This window comes from Erinaceus europaeus, chromosome 2 (genome assembly GCF_950295315.1).
Source record: "Erinaceus europaeus chromosome 2, mEriEur2.1, whole genome shotgun sequence".
Classification (NCBI taxonomy): Eukaryota; Metazoa; Chordata; class Mammalia; order Eulipotyphla; family Erinaceidae; genus Erinaceus; species Erinaceus europaeus.
In genome coordinates, this window is record NC_080163.1 from 133,943,601 (window position 1) to 133,965,147 (window position 21,547).

General features: G+C 37.6%; 1 protein-coding gene across 1 annotated transcript in view; it reads right to left on the reverse strand.

Moving 5' to 3' along the window:
* HYDIN (HYDIN axonemal central pair apparatus protein) overlaps positions 1-21,547 on the reverse strand; it is a 477,232-nt gene that overhangs the window by 304,197 nt on the left and 151,488 nt on the right. Inside the window, exon 11 of the mRNA XM_060172033.1 lies at positions 2,443-2,570. Coding sequence (XP_060028016.1) covers positions 2,443-2,570 — 128 coding nt within the window. The remainder of the gene's footprint in view (positions 1-2,442; positions 2,571-21,547) is intronic.

The window sequence follows — 21,547 nt, forward strand, 5'->3', positions numbered from 1 at the left end:
AAAACTGTCCCAATTGATGGACATTTGCCTCATTTGCCACTGTTTAGCTGGATGGGGTTTGCTTTACTGTTCAAATCTGGAGGGTGGGAGCTTGTAGCTTAAAGTTCATTTCTGTTAAATTTGGAAAATATAATCACATTCAGGGAAGACCTAGCCATTCAGTATCAGAAATAAAGGTCCTCTTATGATATAGCAGCTTTTAATACATATCTTATAGGGTATAAGGGAAACTCACACTGATAAACTACAGACAGGATATCAATTTAATGAGTTATGCTGTTTTTGTCTTTCTTAAAGATCTTTTTATTTTCAAAGTGCAATATGAGACAATGTGACACAGTCGTTGACCACTTTTCATTAAATGGCAACCATGTAACCCTTTCATTTAAATTGTGCTCTTATGTATATTCCATTTCATTGTAACATTAACAGTTCTATATATCATTCACATTGGCCCATTTCTTCCATAGTTACTCTTATTAATGTGGGGTCAAACTGCACTGTGGGAGTTTAGCTTTCCTGTGCCAGGATAGGTTGGATAGAGAGAGCCAGGGGCTGACTTTGTCAGTGGTGAGACACTGAAGTACTGAAAGGCCAGCAAAGGGTCTTCTCTTCCCATACTACAGAGTTCCCCAGTAATTCAGTGCTTACTAACAGTCACAAACTCTGTGACCTTGCTTAATTACTTATTTAGCAAATGTGGCAGAGTTGGGTTTGCTGTTCACAAAGCCCAGATCCTTCCTTTCCTGTGCAGACAACTAGACCACATTTCTCAGGCACACTAGCCATTTACAAATAGCTAATGGAATGTGAACAAGAGTGATACTTGATATCTACAGTGCCACCTGCCATAAAAATCTCTCCTGTGCATCTACTCATGCTTTTTTCCTTCTGGCAGTGTGGCAGGTGTGAGACTGCCATGCTGAGGAGCACACATTAGGTGGGGGCAGAGCCGTAAGAAGGAAAGAGGCTGGTACCCAAGTCTACTGAGGAGAGCCATCTGTGGGTTAGCAACCATGTTTAGGACTATAAGAAGGAAACAAAGCAGGCCTCATGTTGGAGATAAGACTTAAGGAAATGTTATGAAATTCAGCATTACCTTTACTAGTAAAGCTTGTCTAAACCCCAGCTTTCTCAGGTTTAAAATGGTAATAGTCAGTATGCCTCCTCCATGGGATATGCATTTGCTCAAAATATTAATACATTAACAACAAAGTTGTTGATTATATTAATGAGCATATTTCTCATATTCTTCATTCATAAAATGGTTACACTAGGGATGGGGAAGTAGCATAATGTTTATACGAAAGACTTTCATGCCTGAGGATCTGAGGTCCCAGGTTCAATCTCCAGTACCAACATAAGCCAGAGCTGAACAGTGCTCTGATGGGTCAGCCTATGTATGTATGTGTGTATGTATCACCTATCTATTTATATTTCTCTCATTAGATAATCAATATTAAAAATGGTTACACTAAAATCTACCTTTGACAGCTTTGTAGGGATTAGATACATACACATTAAAGCATTAAACCTGAAACCTATCTGCCACCTACTAAATAACTGATTCCATTACTATGTCTAAAGAAATATAATTATTTCCAATCTATGCTTCTGTCTAAAATAAGGTTTCAATTGTTATAGTTTATCTCGAGAGATTTATGTCTACATCTTGTAAAGGAATCACTGTATTTTATTTTTTAATTATTTTTCTTTGATATCTAAAGATTTATTGTCAGTTGATTTTGTCCCCATTATTGGTTCCTTCATATTCCATATATAAATGAGATCCCCAGACAGTTGTCCTCCTTTTGTCTTATTTTGCTTAGCATGAGCCCTTCCATTCTACTCATGTTAAAGCAAAGAGCAAAATTTAAACTGTTCTCATAACTGGATTCATTTTCTATTTAATTTGAAAGACAAAGCAATGATGTCTCTTACAGAAACCACAGTAATTGGTTTTTAAATTATGGATTGGAGACAAGTACATTCAAAGAAAATTCTGTGAAAACAGCTATCCTCATAAGGATATTCTAGAAAATGTAAAAGGTTCACTACCCTCTGGTTTATAGAATTTATGTTTTCAGAGAACAAGTATTAAACAGATGGGGAGATGTATTTATGGCTTTCCCCTTTGCAATCTTTAAAATTATGAAGATATGGCCAATTAAATTATAGTACTTATGCTTTTTAGCTTTTAATAAAGTGAGAGGGGGCTGATCAGGATAGAAAAATATTTGCTCCTTTTAACAAGGGTAGGAGAAAAAGAAGAGCCAGATAAATATGGATAAGTAGAAGAACTTAATGTTAAATAGTTGTGATTGTACAAACTCTACCTCTCTATTCTTTGTATTTAGTCTGGTTTTCCCAGCCCAAATAAACACACACACACACACACACACACACACACACCAGTTCATTACTACTTAAGTTTTAATGAGCAATTCTTACCTCATAACAGTGGAAAGAACCAATAAAAACTTTCCCAATATCCAGCAATTCAAAATTGAACTGAATCTTTGGTCCCATTCCTTCTCCTTTGATTCGGAGGGGTAGACGGGACTCTCGGCCTAAAAAAAAAAAAAAAAAAAAAAATCAAACTTTATTACCCTGATAATGCTTTATTAGTTCTGAATACTTAGAACATGTTACCTATGTAAGCAATCAAATTAACTGTACAAAGTCTCTACACAGGACAGAGGAAGCTGCAATTTGTGCTGAAGATTTGGCTTATCTAGGAAACAGAAATTTTAATTTCTGCTAGTGTCTTATCTTCAGGGAACAGCTTACTTAGCAACTTAGGTTGATATTTTAGAAGAAAAAACAAGCAAAACAAAACAAAAAAGCAAAAAGAAATGTTAACCCAGTCTCTCCAGTGTTCTTAAGTTTTATTTTTTTAAGGAAAACAATTGTTTTAAGTCATCACAGGGCTCCAAGGAACACTGTTGTCACTGATCCTCCCCAGGTTTAGAAAGGCCCAGAAAAAGCAGGGATCTGAATCTAACCTGATCATCAAAGAAGCTTTTTTTTTTTTTTGAGAGGTAATGAAATTCAACAAACAGCAGTCACTATTACATGACCAAAGTGGACCCAGTGTAGAGAACACGTATTTAAAATACTGACTAGTTTTTCTTCCTTTTTCTTTTTAAATGGATATATGTCTACATGATCACCATAGAGATATTATAGAGGACATAGAAATTCTCTCATAGAGCAGTCTGGAGAACTCTCACATGGCTAGAAATGGACCTACATACATTATGACCCAGCAATTCCTCTCCTGGGGATATATACTAAGAGTCAAACACACCCATCCAAAAAGATTATGCAAAGATTATGCGTACATAGGCCCTGGGTCAGACTGATGTCTTAAACAGTTAACTGCGTTTATATATCTCCAAGTTTGGGAGCTACTCTACTCTTTGCCCTAGTACAGTTTTCTATTCCTACCCTTAACTCTGACTTTATCTTCCCAGACAATATTTTTAGTCTACCTCCATGTTAGCTATCAAGCTCCAGCAAAAATTACTCAAGTCACAGGCCCTTACGAACATACCTAAAATAGACTAATCACTGTTAGCATTTTGTTGCTTATCCTCTTATACTGTATCACATTAAGAACTATCAATGTGAAATTAATGGATATGTTATATATTATTTCATAACCTTTTTTTTCACCTACCAATTTGGATCATTTTTACAGACTGTCACATAGGTAAATTATATATTTTAACTAATCTTTTTTGTTGGGCATATGTTGTTTTTTTACATTTCACTAAAATAAGTCATATCCAGTGAACATCCTGGACATGTATATGATGTGTAGTTTTCCTATATGTCATTCTGTTCTTTCTTGCCTTTTTGTTTCTGTTGAGAAGTCAGTTCATATTCTTATTGCTCACTTGAAATAGCATGTCTTTTCCTCTGGCTGCTTTGACAATTGCTTCTTGCCCATGGTTTGTAGCAGTTTTACTATCAAGTGTTCAGGTGTAGTTGCATTTGCTCTTCTTGGGGTTTATAGCAATATTTGAATTTACATGGGAATTCTTCTCATTGGTTTTTGGAAGATTTTTCAGCTATTGAGTCTTCAAATATTGCTTATGCTTCATTTTCTTGCTTCTTCTAAATAAATTGTCAAGTAGCTAGTTTGGTCTGACTATTTGCTATCTTTCATTTGACACTATAAACTTTTCTACATTTTTATCTCTACAGACTTAAATGTTGATATTATATTTTGATATACCTAATCTCCAGTTTATAAAATCTTATCTCTAACTTTAACTATTATTTTACTAAAATATCATTTAAGTTCTCAATTTATCATTATAACTTTTTTGTTCTAGAATTCCTTAGCTTTTTTTTTCATAATTTCCAAGGCTTCTGCCCAATCTTGCCTTAAGTAAGAATATTAAAAAAATTGTCAGATAATTCTATTTTCTGGCTCCCTGTGGAGTTAATCTTGGTGTTCTATCAGATTTTATGACCTTCTCAAATGCTTGGTTTCCAGTTTCGTTCTGGTGCAAAGGGGACATTTGCATTTGCAGGTAACCTAACCTAAGAATGCTCAGCTAAGATTTGGAGAGAGAATTAATCCTAAAGTAAGTTATTTGAGTGACTGTTGTCTCAATTTTCCCAAGAAAAGTGTGCAGCTAATACTATCATAAGTATAAATGTCAGAAGCGGATTTCTCATACATAAAACAAAATATTTTAGAGCATTAGGCATAAATTGTCTCCTATGACCCTTGTAGAGAAATACCTTAATCAAACTGATAACTGAAAAATGATTCAAAACTGAGTTTTTGTTCTTATGAAGACTGGTCTACTTCCAGTTTTCACTTCACTTGACTTCATTCTCACTCTGGGGGATTACTAAAGTTTTTCTTTTCTTGAGTATCCCATGAACTACTATGCATTCTTCCTTAACCTTATATGGGTTTTCAGTTTTTCTACAGTATCTACCTAAATGGGAATGTTTATAGGAATAAAAAGGCTCCCAGAGTCTGTCTTGCTTCCCATCTTAGGCAGTGGCTTCACAATTCTCCACTATGTGGTATTTATCTTTTGCCATTAAAAATAGCTTTAAAAGTATTTTTGCCTTGCTTTTCTAGTTATTCTTAGAAGGAGAGACTATTCAATCCAAATCAGCTAGCCTACCATTATAGGAAATAGAATTGACAGTGTAGAAGGGTTGTAAAAGGGTATACATTTGATATTTTGAAATCTATTTTCATATTGCCCTCTAGAATGACTAATATAGTTTGTACACTATCACCAGCAGTATTTAATATCTCTGTATATACTCCCCGAGATAGAAGAATTATTAGCACTTTTGAAAATCTTGGACAGCATTATATGCCTTCCTCAAATTTATACCATTTAAATTTCAAGTTTTTTGATATATTTTCTGTGGGTGTAACATTTAAATATTCAAAAATGCTTTAAATATATTTTTAGGTATAACATTTTGTATTGCATACATGGGCCCCAGATCAAATCAATGGGGTTTACAGTTAACAATACTTATATACTTTTACCATATTTGGGAGCTACTCTCTTCTCTGGTCCAGCTTTCTAGTCCTTTTTCCAACTATGACACCATCTCCCCAGACAATAACCTGGGTCCACCTGCATATTAGACATCAGGCACAGATGAAAAACTAGTAAGTCATAGGCTCCTTGGAATATACCTAAAATAGACCTAGCTTTTTCCAAAACAGACACCTCAAATTTTCATCTGCAATATTCTTGCCTTTAGGTTCATGATTAGTCAACAATTTGCTCTGCTTTCTATCTTAACTCTTTTTCAGCCACCATGTTCCAGATGCTACTATGATGCCAACCTGACTTCCCTAGGCAGATAACCCTACCATGTGTCTTAGAGTCATGCCTCCTCAGATCCCTGCCTGACTAGGGAAGGAGAGAGACAAACTGAGAATATGGGTTGACCTGCCAATGCCCATGTCCAATGGAGAAGTAATTACAGAAGCCAGACCTTCCACTTTCTTCACCCCACAATGATCCTGGGTCTATACTCTCAGAGGGATAAAGAATAAGGAAGCTATCAAGGGAGGGAATTGGATATGGAGTTCTGGTGGCAGGCAGTGTGTGGAAATGTACCCCTCTTATCCTATAGTTTTGTCAATATTTCCATTCTATAAATAAAAAATAAAAAAATATCTTGACTACTCAAGCCATATTTCTAATTTATTATCATTATTATAATGTCTTATGATTAAAAAATATATTTGATTTTAGCAGGGGGTGGAGCCAAGATGATGACTGGGAAGCAGCTACTGGCTTGAGCTCCAACAACATCTGCTGGAAATGGTAGGATTTTTTGCCTTCAGCAGGACAGTGAATAAGGGGTCCTAGCTGTGACACCAAGGAGGTGACTATAGCTCAGTGTGGGTTAGAAAATAGAGAAAAAAGAAAGGAAAAATTTTTTATTATGAGGTGCACTTCTGCCCCCCCATAACCAGACCCTGGAGGCCAGAGAGCTGCTCCTAGCAGGCTCCCCTGCTGAGCTTCTTTCTTTACCAAGATTCCTGGCTCACCAGGGGTGTCATTTCAATCCTGTTCCATTCTGAAACCCTTGGCCCTTTTTCTTTCTGTCTAAGTGGTCAATTGGAGCTACAAATACCTGACCAAACAGAGCCTCACTCTGCCAGGGAAAGACTGACCTGAGGTGTTTTTTTCTTTGTTTTTCTTTTTTTTTATTTGTTTGTTTTATTTTCTTAACAATCAGCTGAGCCATCCAAGCTGAAGACAGGACAGGTTTTTTACTCTGTTCTATTTTATTATTAATATTATATACATGCATATCCCTTTCCCCTCCTCCTTCAGGTTGACCAGAATTAACTCTTAGTGTATTTTCTATTGCTAGGCGACTGGGTGTCTTATCCATTGTGAGAGGAACTTGTTTAACTCTTCCTACCTCTGCTACCCACTCTTCCCTTCCTCCCTCCTCCTAGCTAATTGAGAAAAATAATAATAAATAAATAAAATAAATAAATAAAAAACTCTTTCCTTTCACTGCTTTTTTATTACTGTTCTTTTTCTTCTTTTTTTTCTCTCTCATGTTTTTTTCTTTTTCTCATTCTTGTCTTCCTTTCTTTCTTCTTCCTTCTTCAGCTTTCTGAATTCACTAATACTCCTTTGTGAATTATTTTGGGGAAGAAATCTGAGACAGAGTGGACTCTGTGTGTATCTCTGCTGTACTTCCCTTTCTCCTCATGCTACACCTAGAATATACAGTGGATAGTAGATTTGCATAATTGTCTATTCTTGCTATCCCTTTTTTCCTTTCTCTTTCTTCTTCAATTGGATTTGGTTGATATTTTTTCTCAGACTGGAGACATTGTTTGGCTAACTGGTATTGGTTAAACTGCTTCAATCCTTGCTTCAGTTGCTATTGTAATTTCTGAGTTTGGTGATAGCATTTGTCATAAAGATATTTAGTATAGCATGGCTTGTATTCAAAACACAACAACTGAGGAACAACAGAACATAAAAATAAAGAACACATTAATAAAAATAATGGTTAGATCAAGAGCCAATAAAACTGCTACTACAATGAATGAAGACATGAGCCCAGAAGAAACCACAAATCAGCCAGAAGTAACCATAGATAAGGAAAGTATGCAAGCAATAATAAACTTATTAATCATAGAAATGAAAAAAACTTTGGAGGAAAGGGATGGCAGTATTAGGGAAACAACAGATGAGATCCTCAAGGAAAATACTAATTACCTTGAGGCAATTAGAGAACTGAAAGCTGAAATAGCTGAAATGAAGCAAGCAGCTGAGGGAAGGGAAAGCAGACTAACAGAAGCAGAAAACAGAATTAGCCAGACAGAAGATGAGCTAGAGAAAACTAAGAAAGAGGTGAAATAGCTCAAAAAGAGCTTGAGAGACACGGAAAACAAAGCAGAGACATATGGGATGATCTAAAAAGAAGTAACATTCATATAACTGGCCTGCCAGAGGAAGAAAGAGAGGAATGGGAAGGAAACACTCTAGAGGAAATTATAGAAGAAAACTTCCCAAACCTGAACAACTAAAAGGACATTAAGATTCAAGAGGCCCAGAGAGTCCCAAACAGAATCAACCCTGGCCTGAAGACACTAAGACACATCATAGTCACAATGAAAAGAAGTAAAAATAAAGAAAGGATCCTAAAGGCTGCAAGAGAGAAACAAAAAGTCAAATAAAGGAGAAAACCCATAAGACTATCAGCAGACTTCTCCACTCAAACTCTAAAAGCCAGAAGAGAATGGCAAGATATCTATCGAGCCCTGATGAATAAGGGTTTCAACCAAGGATAATATATCCTGCTAGACTTTCATTCACACCAGATGGAGGGATCAAAACTTTCTTAGACAAACAACAGTTAAAGGAGGCAACCATCACCAAACTGGCCCTGAAAGAGGTTCTAAAAGACCTCTTATAAACAAGAACATACCTATAATACTTGCAATATATCAGAGCAAATAAAAATCTGTTGAACAATGGCACTACAATACGTTAAATCCATAATATCAATAAATGTCAATGGCTTAAACTCACCCATCAAAAGGCACAGAGTTGGGGGATGGATCAGAAAACATAACCCAACCATATGTTGCTTGCAAGAATCCCATCTGACACAACAAGATAAACATGGACTTAAAGTGAAAGGATGGAAAACTATCATACAGGCTAATGGACTACAAAAAAAGGCAGGAACAGCCATTCTCATCTCTGACACAATAGATTTTAAAGTAAATAAAGTAATAAAAGATAGGCAAGGACATTACATAATGATTAGAGGATCAATTAGCCAAGAAAACGTAACAATTATTAACATTTATGCACCCAATGAGGGACCATCTAAATACGTCAAGCACCTACTGAAAGAATTTCAAAAATACATCAATAGTAATACAATAATATTGGGAGACTTTAACACCCCACTCTCACACTTAGATCAACAAAGCAGAGAACCAACAAAGAAACAAGAGAATTAAATGAAGAGATGGTCAGACTAGACCTCCTGGACATTTTCAGAGTTCTTCACCCCAAAAAACTGGAATACACATTCTTCTCAAATCCACACAACACATACTCAAGGATAGACCACATGTTAGGCCACAAAGAAAGTATCAATAAATTCAAGGGCATTGAAATCACCCCAAGTATCTTCTCAGACCACAGTGGAGTAAAGCTAACATTTAACAACCGACAGAAAATTTATATTAAAAGACACAGAATTTGGAAACTAAACAACATACTGCTTAAGAACCACTGGGTCAGAGAGTCATTCAAGCAAGAAATTCAAATGTTCCTGGAAACTAATGAAAATGAAGACACAACCTATCAAAATATTTGGGACACAGCTAAAACAGTATTGAGAGGGAAACTCATAGCCATACAATCACATATTAAACAACAAGAAAAAGCTTAAATAAACGACCTTACTGCACACCTCAAGGACTTAGAGGGAGAGGAACAAAGGATCCCTAAAGCAACCAGAAGGACAGAAATCACTAAAATTAGAGCAGAAATAAACAACATCGAAAATAAGAGAACCATACAAAAGATCAATGAATCCAAATGTTGGTTCTTTGAAAGATTAAACAAAATTGAGAAACCCATAGCCAGACTCACTAAACAAAAAAGGGAGAAGACTCAAATCAATAGAATTGTAAATGATAGAGGAGCTATTACAACTGACACCACAGAAATCCAGAAAACCATGCAAAACTTCTATGAAGAACTATATGCCGCCAAGCTAGAAAATCTGGAAGAAATGGAAGAATTCCTAGAAACATATGCCCTTCCAAAACTGAACCAAGAATAACAACAAATCTAAACGCACCAATCACAGACAAAGAAATCTAAACCATTATTAAGAATCTCCCCCACAACAAAAATCCTGGACCAAGGGAGTTGGGCTGTAGTGCAGCGGGCTAAGCACAGGTGGCACAAAGCACAAGGACCGGCATAAGGATCCCGGTTCGAACCCCGGCTCCCCACCTGCAGGGGAGTTGCTTCACAGGCGGTGAAGCAGGTCTGCAGGTGTCTATCTTTCTCTCCTCCTCTCTGTCTTCCCCTCCCTCTTTCCATTTCTCTCTGTTCTATCCAACAACAACAACAACAATAATAACTACAACAATAAAACAAAAAGGGCAACAAAAGGGAATAAATAAATAAAATTAAATTAAAAAATCCTGGACCAGATGGCTTCACAAATGAATTCTACAAAATCTTCAGGAAACAGACCCCCATACTTCTAAAGCTTTTCCATAAGATTGAAGAAACAGGAACACTCCCTTACACCTTCTATGAAGCCAACATCACCCTGATACCAAAAGCAGATAGGGACACAACAAAAAAGGAAAACTACAGACCAATATCTCTGATGAACATAGATGCCAAAATATTAAACAAGATCTTGGCCAACAGGATACAGCAACATATCAAAAAAATTGTTCATCACGACCAAGTGGGATGTATCCCAGGAATGCAAGGTGGTTCAACATCTGTAAGTCAATCAATGTCATTCACCACATCAATAAAAGCAAAGCCAAAAACAACATGATTATCTCAATAGATGCAGAGAAAGCCTTTGACAAAATCCAACACCCATTCATGCTCAAAACTCTACAAAAAATGGGAATAGATGGGAAATTCCTCAAGATAGTGGAATCCATATATAGCAAACCTACAGCCAACATCATACTCAATGGACAGAAGCTGAAAGCATTCCCCCTCAGATAGGGGACTAGACAGGGCTGTCCACTGTCACCGTTACTCTTCAAAATAGTAGTGGAAGTTCTTGCCATAGCAATCAGGCAAGAGAAAGAAATCAAAGGAATACAGATTGGAAGGGAGAAAGCCAAGCTCTCACTATTTGCAGATGATATGATAGTATACATAGAAAAACCTAAAGAATCCAGCAGAAAACTACTGGAAGTTATTAGGCAATATAGCAAGGTATCAGGCTACAAAATCAATGTACAAAAATCAGTGGCATTTCTTTATGCAAACACTAAATCTGAAGAAGACATCCAGAAATCACTCTCATTCACTGTTTCAGCAAAATTAATCAAATACCTAGGAATAAAGTTGACCAAGAAGTGAAAGACTTGTATACTGAAAACTATGAGTCGCTACTCAAGGAAATAGAAACTGATACCAAGAAATGGAAAGACATCCCATGCTCATGGATTGGAAGAATAAATATCATCAAAATGAATATTCTCCCCAGAGTCATATACAAATTTAATGCAATAACCATCGAAGTTCCACCAAGCTTCTTTAAGAGAATAGAACAAAAAAATACAATCATTTATCTGGAACCAGAAAACACCTAGAATTGCCAAAACTGTCTTGAGGAAAAGAAACAGAAATGGAGGCATCACACTCCCAGATCTCAAATTATATTATAAGACCATCATCATCAAAACAGCCTGGTACTGAAACAAAAATAGGCACACAGACCAGTGGAACAGAATTGAAAGCCCAGATCTAAACCCCCATACCTATGGACATCTAATCTTTGATAAGGGTGCCCAAAGTATTAAATGGAAGAAGAAGACTCTCTTCAATAAATGGTGCTGGGAAAACTGGTTTGAAACATGCAGAAGAATGAAATTGAACCGCTTTATCTCACCAGAAACAAAAATAAACTCCAAATGGATCAAAGACCTGGATGTTAGACCAGAAACAATCAAATACTTAGAGGAAAACATTGGTAAAGCACTTTCCCACCTAAACCTCAAGGACATCTTTGATGAATCAAACCCAATTGCAAGGAAGACTAAAGTAACAACAAACTAATGGGACTACATCAAATTGAAAAGCTTCTGCACATCCAAAGAAACTATTAAACAAATAAAGAAACCCCTCAAAGAATGGGAGAAGATCTTTACATGCCATACATCAGACAAGAGACTAATCACCAAAATATACAAAGAGCTCAGCAAACTTAGCACCAAAAAAGCAAATGACCCCATTCAAAAATGGGAAGAGGTTATGAACAAAACATTTACTTCAGAGGAGATCCAAAAGTCTAACAAACATATGAAAAACTGCTCCAAGTCGCTGATTGTCAGAGAAATGCAAATAAAGACAATATTGAGATAACACCTCACTCCTGTGAGAATGGCATATGTCAAAAAGGGCAGCAGCAACAAATGCTGGAGAGGCTGTGGGGACAGAGGAACCCTTTTTCACTGCTCTTAGGAATGTAAATTGGTCCAGCCTTTGTGGAGAGCAGTCTGGAGAACTCTCACAAGGCTAGACATGGACCTTCTATATGACCCAGTAATTCCTCTCCTGGGGATATACCCCAAGGATTCCATAATGCCCAATCAAAAAGATATATGTGTACTCCTATGTTCATAGCAGCACAATTCATAACAGCTAAAACCTGGAAGCCACCCGGGTGCCCAACAACAGATGAGTGGCTGAGAAAGCTGTGGTATATATACACAATGGAATACTATGCAGCTGTTAAGAACAATGAACCCACCTTCTCTGACCCATCTTGGACAGAGCTAGAAGGAATTATGTTAAGTGAGCTAAGTCAGAAAGATAAAGATGAGTATGGGATGATCCTACTCATCAACAGAAGTTAAGAAAGAAGATCAGAAAGGGAAACTAAAAGCAGGATCTGACCAAATTGAAAGTAGGGCACCAAAGTCAAAACCCTGTGGTGAGGGGAAGGATGGACATGTGGGTTCCTGGGCCAGGTGGGGAGTGGGGGTGGGTGGGTGGGATGGGATACAGTCTTTTGGTGGTGGGAATGGTGTTTATGTACACTCCTAGTAAAGTGTAGTCATATAAATCACTATTTAATTAATATGAGGGGGAAAATTGATTGTATGTCTCGAACTTTTTAAAACAGACTGAATCTTTTTAATACATAGGCTGAGTCTTTGATATGCGGACTCTCTCAAAAGCCTAGACCAGGTAGATCAGAAGCAACCGGTGGCATAGCTGTATACAAGATACTGGGTATTATACAGCAAACCCTAACAAAAGGACTTTTCAAAGTTAACCCAATTACCAAATAATGTGATGATAACAATAACTATCCATTGTCTTCTTGAACCCTACGACAGCAGGAACCTTACATTTCCACTATAGAGCCTATATTTCCCCCAGTCTTGGAACCTTAGGGTAGGGCCCACTTTCCTGCATGCTTCTCCCAATCCATATCAAATAATATTGCATCTGCCAGTCGCAACCTAATCAATGCAATGAGTGCCTCAACATGCTTCAGCTCAGACTGTGTCCAGAGACTTCAGGTGTGGAATGACAACCCTTCAGCTTCATTACTCGGGAGAGACCTTTCCTTTCATAGTATTCTCTAATTCCATCCCAGGTGATTCACTTCCTAACAAAGTCCCAAAACCTAGATAGACCAGGTTCCAGGAGATGGATCATATGTTCACACGTATCCACAAACTAGGGCAAAATATATACCTGAAAGCAGAAGTACACTAGAGTTTGCAGTGAGTACCCCCCAACACTTCTTATCCACTATTCCAACCTTTGGGTCCATGATTCTTCAACAATTTGTTTGGCTTTGTATGTTAACTCTCTTTTCAGCCACCAGGTTCCAGATGCCATCAGGATGCCAGCCAGGCTTCCCTGGACTGAATACCCCACCAATGTGTCCTGGAGCTCAGCTTCCCCAGAGATACATCCTACTAGGGAAAGAGAGAGGCAGACTGGGAGTATGAATCAACCAGTCAATGCCCATGTTCAGCGGGGAAGCAATTACAGAAGCCAGACCTTCCACCTTCTGCAACCCACAAGGACCCTGAGTCCAGGCTCCCAGAAGGATAGAGAATGGGAAAGCTATCAGGGGAGGGGATGGGATATGGAGATTAGGTGGCGGGAATTTTGTGGAGTTGTACCCCTCCTATCCTACGGTTTTGTTAATGTCTCCTTTCTTAAATTAAAAAAAAAAAAAAGAATGATTTTAGCAATATTTGGGATACTGGTTTTATCTAAGAGGTTTCTCCAGTTCACCTGATGCCTGGAAAAGAAGTTCATTTAATAAGTAGATGTTAATGGAAATAGTATATGCAAAGTCAATATTCTTTGTAAAATTTTCAGAGTTCAGATAGGCAGGCATTCTCCATTAGTTTAGAGTTCTGATCTACTGGCAATGAATGTAAAGTATTTTGATAGAGTTCCAACTTTTAGAATGGCAAAGGAAGAGAATTGCAAAAAATATTGTGGAGTAAACTACAAAACTATTTATAACTGTCAGACTTAGTGCATTCCCCATCTGTTACCTTGACTGCTTTCCTTAAGACAGAGAGAGAGAGAGAAAGAGAGAGAGAGAGAGAGAGAGAGAGATTAAGAACATGTTGTAATAAAATAGTGAGTCACTGCTTTTTTGGGAAGGTTATTAGTTCAAGGGAGTGTTTTATTTATAGCTAGACATCTCCCTCATCCCAAAGTTGGAAAAAACTAATCTAAATCTTAGGTTTACATTTTACTACCTTTCCACAAGATATTCCAATCAGGACTTTTTCTAGTCTTGGTAAATGACAGCATGAGGGAAATCACAAAGAACTAATAAGCTCTAAGGGCAAATCCTTTATCAAAAGAGCAAGATATTGAAAAAAAACTTAAATAAAGCAGTTTCTTTATTATTTAAGTTTCTTTATTTATTTATGATGAGTGTTTTGGTTTCAAACATGAAAAAGCTGAAATGGAGCCAGGCAGTGGTGGTGTACCTGATTAAATGCACACATTATATGTGCAAGGACCCAGGTTAAAGCCCCTGGTCCTCATCTGCATGGGACAAGCTTCACAAATGCAAAACAAGGAAGAGAGATTTATAAAGATTTATAAAGCAAGGGAAATCAGTGAGGAACTTCTCATAGAAACCCATCCACACAAAATGATACACACAAACAAATGGGTAAAGAATCAGCAGTTTAAAACAATCTCAAAACCCAGAATGGATATAAGTAAACCATATAATATTTATGTGATTTAGCATTCTCTCTTAAATCTATTCTTTTTTATTTTTTATTTTTATTTATTTTCCCTTTTGCTTTGTTTATTATTGTTGTTGTTGTTATTGATGTTGTTATTGTTAGATAAAGACAGAGAGAAATGGAGAGAGGAGGGGGAGAGAAAGATAGACACCTGCATACCTGCTTCACCACCTGTGAAAAGACTCCCCTGCAGGTGGGGACACGGGGGGCTCAAATTGAGATCCTTACGCCGGTCCTTTTGCTTTGCACCATGTGCACTTAACCCGCTATGCTACCGCCCGACTCCCTTAAACCTATTCTTCAATTCATTTAGGATAAAAAGTAATAGTCCTAAATTGTGCTAACATTTCTAGTGCAGGGAGTCGGGCTGTAGTGCAGCGGATTAAGGGCAGGTGGCGCAATGCACAAGGACCTGCGTAAACATCCCGGTTTGAGTCCTTGACTCCCTACCTGCAGGGGAATCACTTCACAGGCAGTGAAGCAGGTAGCAGGTATACAGGTGTCTATATTTCTCTCTCCCTCTCTGTCTTCCCCTCCTCTCTCCATTTCTCTCTGTCCTATCCAACAACGACGACAACAATAACTAAAAAAAAAAAAAGTTTCTAGTGTAATGGACGTCTAATTTTTTTAGTTAATTTTTTGATATTTATTTATTTATTTCCTTTTGCCCTTGTTTTATTGTTGTTATTATTGATGTCATTGTTGTTGGACAAGACCGAGAGAAATGAAGAAAGGAGGGGAGGATAAAGAGGGGGACAGAAAGACACCTGCATACCTGCTTCACCACCTGTGAAGTGACTCCCCTGCAGGTGGGGAGCCAGGGGCTCGAACCAGGATCCTTACGCAGGTCCTTGTACTTTGTGCCACGTGTGCTTAACCTGCTGCACTACCGCCAGACTCCCTGGAAATCTAATTTTTGATAAGATGGCCCAAACTACTAAATGGAGAAAGGAGGGTCTCTTCAATAAATGCTGCTGGGAAAATTGGATTGAAATGTGCAGAAGAATGAAAATGAACCCCCATATCCCACCAGAAACAAAGGTAAACTCCAAATGGATCAAGGACCTGAATATTAGAGCAGAAACTATCAAATAATTAGAGGAAAATATTGATGGAATTCTTTCTCATCTAAATCTCAAGGGCATGACACAGACCCAATTGCAAGGAAGATTAAAACAAAAATAAACCAATGGGACTACATCAAATTGAAAAGCTACTGCACAGCAAAAGAACAATCACCCAAACAAAGAGACTCCTCTCAGAGTGGGAAAAGATCTTTACAGGCCATACATCAGAAAAGAGGCTAATAACCAAAATATATAAAGAGTTCACTAAACTTAGCAACAAAAATGCAAATTACCCAACTTAAAAGTGGGGAGAGAATATGAACAGAATATTCATTACAGAAGAGATACAAAAGGCCAAGAGACATATGAAAAATTATTCCAAATCAGAGGCTATCAGAGAAATTCAAATAAAGACAACAATGTGATACCACCTCACCACTGTGAAAATGTCATACATCAGAAATGACAGCAACAACAAATGCTGAAGAGGTTGGGGTGACAAAGGAACCCTCATGCACTGATGGTGGGAATATAAATTGGTCCAACCCCTGTGGAGAGCAGTTTGGAGAACCCTCACAAGGCTAGAAATAGACCTTCCTTATGACCCATTAATTCTTCTCCTAGAGATATATCCTAAGGAGTCAAACACACCTATCCAAAAAGATAGGTGTATGTCTATATGTTCACAGGAGCACAATTCATAATTGCCCAAACCTGGAAACAACCCAGGTGTCCAGCAACAGGTGAGTGGCTGAGAAAATTGTGGCATATATACACAATGGAATACGACTCAGCTATTAAGAATAATGAATCCACCTTCTTTGACCCATCTTGGATGGAGCTAGAAGGAATTATGTTAAGTGAGATGGGCCAGAAAGAAAAAGATGAATATGGGTTGATCCCACTGATAAACAGAAGTGAGAAAGAAGAACAGAAAGGGAAATGTAAAGCAGAATTTGACTGAGTTTGGAGTATTGCACAAAGTAAAAAACTCTAGGGAGGAGAGGGGAAAATGAGCTATACTTCAGTGTTTATTTGTTATCAAATAAAACTTATGAGTTGGGAGTCGGGCGGTAGCACAGCGGGTTAAGCACACGTGGCACAAAGTGCAAGGACCAGCATAAGGATCCCGGTTCGAGCAACCGGCTCCCCACCTGCAGGGGGTTCACTTTACAGGCGGTGAAGCAGGTCTGCAGGTGTCTCTCTTTTTCTCCCCCTCTCTGTCTTCCCCTCTCTCTTCCTCTCTCTCCATTTCTCTCTGTCCTATCTAACAATGACAACATCAACAACAACAAATCAACAAGGGCAACAAAAGGGAAAAATAAATATTTTTTAAAAATTTATGAGTGAATAAGGAAAAAATTTTCTAGGGTATTCCTTTTATCATGTACAGAGTGAAAAAGGATGAAGAGATTTCATTGCAATTGAGTCTTTAACTGAAGTGGGTAGATAAGAAACCATCTCCACCATGCTGCTTTTCTGTAGTCAACTCTAAATCACCCATTAATGATATTATCCAGTAATACATTTATGTTTAAATCAGAAACTGTGGCTGCCTTTGAAGATCCCATATGGTGATCCAAGTCAAGTATGTGTAGTTTCCCTTTGAGTAATATTTTTAAAGGTCATATTCATGATTAAATTAGGAATTTACATATTTCACTGGAAAATCAAGATAAATAAAAGATAGGTTTTAAGATCTAGATCAAAATATTAGGAAGCCTTCATAAACTTAGCATACAAGTTTAACTATTTCTAAGTAGACTTTTTAAAAAAGATTTTATTTATTTATGAGATGGGAAGAGAGAGAGAAGGAATCTGACATCACTCTGGTACATGTGCTGCTGGGGACTGAACTTGGGACCTCATGTTTGAAAGTCCAATGCTTTATCCACTGTGCCATCCCTCAGACCATCTAAGTAAACTTTTCAATGAAGAAAATTTCAGTTTGAGAATAATGGGAAAGAGTTTAATGGTGTTATATTTGCCAGACTGTACTTTAAGCAGGCCACTCCCTCAATGACCCCCCACTACATTGAGGATGCCAGTACTTAAGGGCAGCCCTCCACAATGGGATCCTACCTATCATTCCAACTTCCCACTTAATCTCATTCCCCACTTCTCTACTCTCAAGTCTCAATGTATCTGTCTCTTATGTTCATACTTGAGGACTTGGAAGTATTTACCAATTCAAATTCTTCCTATAATTTTTTTTTTTATATGGTGTTTCTTAATGTGTTTTCATAAAGTGTTTTCCTACTTGTCATGCCTGGTCACTAACCTTCCTTACTATGCTTGTTTTTTTTAACTTTAACTTTATTTATTTCAACTTGTTTTACTAAGGACAAAATTACTTAAAAGTTAACCAACTTGTCATATGTATACAATCAAACCATGTCTTTTTATTTTTTAGCTTGATTAAGAAATACTTCAAGGGTCACTATTTTGGGGGAGGCTTCCTTGAGTACCCAAGGCTGAGTTGTGTGTCTTCATATTATTCTATCATTCAATCACTCAGTGTATAAAGTGCAATGTCACTGTTGATTTATGTGTCAGTTTCTCCCACTCACTTGTATGCTCTTTGAAGGCAGAGACTATACTTTTCTACATCTTTGTTCTTGTGATACCTACATCAAAAAGCTTTTTAAAAAAGGTTACAGTTTCTTTTTTTTTATGGTAGCCACTACACTATTTGCCATGCTCCCACAGGTTGGTACTATGTATATAAACCACATCACTCCCCAGTGCTCTAGATGTGAATCTTTGCATAGTTATTTATTTGAATACAAATCATGCATGGAAGCTGAAGTTGCAAAGTGTCACAGGAAGAAACACAGCAAATTTAGCTGAAAATAAAGATTAAGCAGAAAATCTATTTAGAAAAACTAAAGGAAAATTTAATAAGATCTCACTGAGTTATGTGTTTAGTCCTAGAAGTGTTTGCCAGTAGTGTTCACCTTATAAGGGCATATACCCTTCCCTGTGAGTTGTCTCTTTGCCAGAGATGACTTGTTAAGAGTTGAGAACATTGAGTAACTGGAATCTCTCCATAGAGGCTAATTAATACATGTAAATTTTACACATGTACCAACAATTGTATTTAGTCTTTTTTTTTTTAATTTGGGTTAATGACTTACACTAAAGGCATGTGTTAATCAATAGGTGAGCCAGGGGCTCGAACCAGTATCCTTATGTTGGTCTTTGTGCTTTGCGCCATGTGCGCTTAACCTACTGTGCTACATCCTGACTCCCTATATTATTCTTTCTTTAAGCCCTTCCTGTCTTTCTTTTTCTGGAAATCCAGTAATGTGTATGTTACTTCTTTTGAGCTCATACCAGATATCTCTATTGTTTTCAGTCTCTCGATCTTTTTCTTAGTTCTCTTATTTCTTTTTTTTTATCATCTTATGTTTCATTTTATTAATTTTTTTTTATTTAAGAAAGGAGATATTAACAAAATCATAGGATGGGGGGTACAACTCCACACAATTCCCGCCACCCAATCTCTATATCCCGTCCCCTCCCAAACAGCTTTCCCATTCTCTATCCGTCTGGGAGCCTGGACTCAGGGTCCTTGTGGGTTGCAGAAGGTGGAAGGTCTGGCTTCTGTAATTGCTTCCCCGCTGAACATGGGCATTGACTGGTTGATCCATACTCCCAGTCAGCCTCTCTCTTTCCCTAGTAGGGTGGGTCTCTGGGGAAGCTGAGCTCCAGGACGCATTGGTGGAGTCTTCAGTCCAGGGAAACCTGGCCGGCATCCTGATGGCATCTGGAACCTGGTGGCTGAAAAGAGAGTTAACATACAAAGCCAAACAAATTGTTGAAGAATCATGGACCCAAAGGTTGGAATAGTGGATAAGAAGTGTTGGGGGGTACTCACTGCAAACTCTAGTGTACTACTGCTTTCAGGTATATATTTTGCCCTAGTTTATGGATACCTGTGAACATATGCTCTATCTCCTGGAACCTGGCCTATATGTAGGTTTTGGGACTTTGTTAGGAAGTGAACCACCTGGGATGGAATTAGAGAATACTATGAAAGGAAAGGTCTCACCCGAGTGATGAAGCTGAAGGGTTTGTCGTTCCACAGCTGAAGTCTCTGGACACAGTCTGAAGTGAAGCATGTTGGGGTGGCACTTGTTGTGTTGATTAGGTTGCAATCAGCGGATACAATATTATTTGATAAGAATTGGAAGAAGCATATGGGAAAGTGGGCCCTACCCTAGGGTCCCAGGACTGGGGGAAGTTTAGGCTCTATAGTGGAAATGTGAGGTTCCTGCTGTCTTAGGGTTCAAGAAGACAATGGATAGTTATTGTTAACATCACATTATTTGGTAATTGGGTTAACTTTGAAAAGTCCCTTTGTTAGACATACAATCAATTTTCCCCCCTCTCATATTAATAGTGATTTATATGACTACAATAGGTGTGTACTTAAACACCATTCCCACCACCAAAAGTTTCTTTTTTATTATAATTTTTATTTATAAAAAGGAAACACTAACAAAAACCATAAGATAAGAGGGGTACAACTCAACACGACTCCTACCACCAGAACTCCAGATCCTATCCCCTCCCCTGATAGCTTTCCTATTCTTTATCCCTCTGGGAGTATGGACCCAGAGTCAGTTATGGAGTACAGAAGGTGGAAGGTCTGGCTTCTGTAATTGCTTCCCCGCTGAACATGGGCATTGACAGGTCGATACATACTCCCAGTCTCTCTCTCTTAAAAAGGTTACAGTTTCAATGTGAGTTGAATGTCATGCATCATAAATGTCTCCTTCAAGACCAATGATACTGACCTTCCTTGCTACTTTTATCTCTTCTCACTGAAACACTATACAACAATGAAAATGTAATATAACTATCAGGAATATCATGGATGAAGCATGTAGATCAATTCCAATTAAGCACATTCTAAAACCATGCATTATTAGTTATTGGCTATAGACATATTTTCATATAAAAACAAGGAAAGTACCATAAAGGACAGACAAGGGATTGCTTTAGGGGGCAGTCAGGGAGCGGTATAGTTGGAAAGGAATACACGGCACCTTTCTGGAAACTAGAAACAACCTAATATTTATTTTGGTGGCAATTATATGTTTACCTTACTTTTGGCCTTAGAGGTAAGAAGTCCAAACTGGGCTAAGAAGACAGGGTTAATAGGGTTGTACTCCTTTCTGGGGGCACTGGGAAAACATACTTTCTTGTCTTTTTCAGTTTCTAGAGGTCTCCTCAATTCTTTTCCTTTCTTCTTCAAAGCTAGAAATGGCTGTTGTTGTTTTTTTCCATATCTCATCATTCTGATTATAAGATAGACAATTCTCCCCTCTGACATTTAAGGTTTATTGTGATCACATTAAGCTATTTACAGAAGCCAGGATAATGCCTCTACCCATATAAGTAACCTAAATTACATTTTTGGTTCAAATTCTCTAATATATTCACAGGCTTAGGTCCTAGACATCTT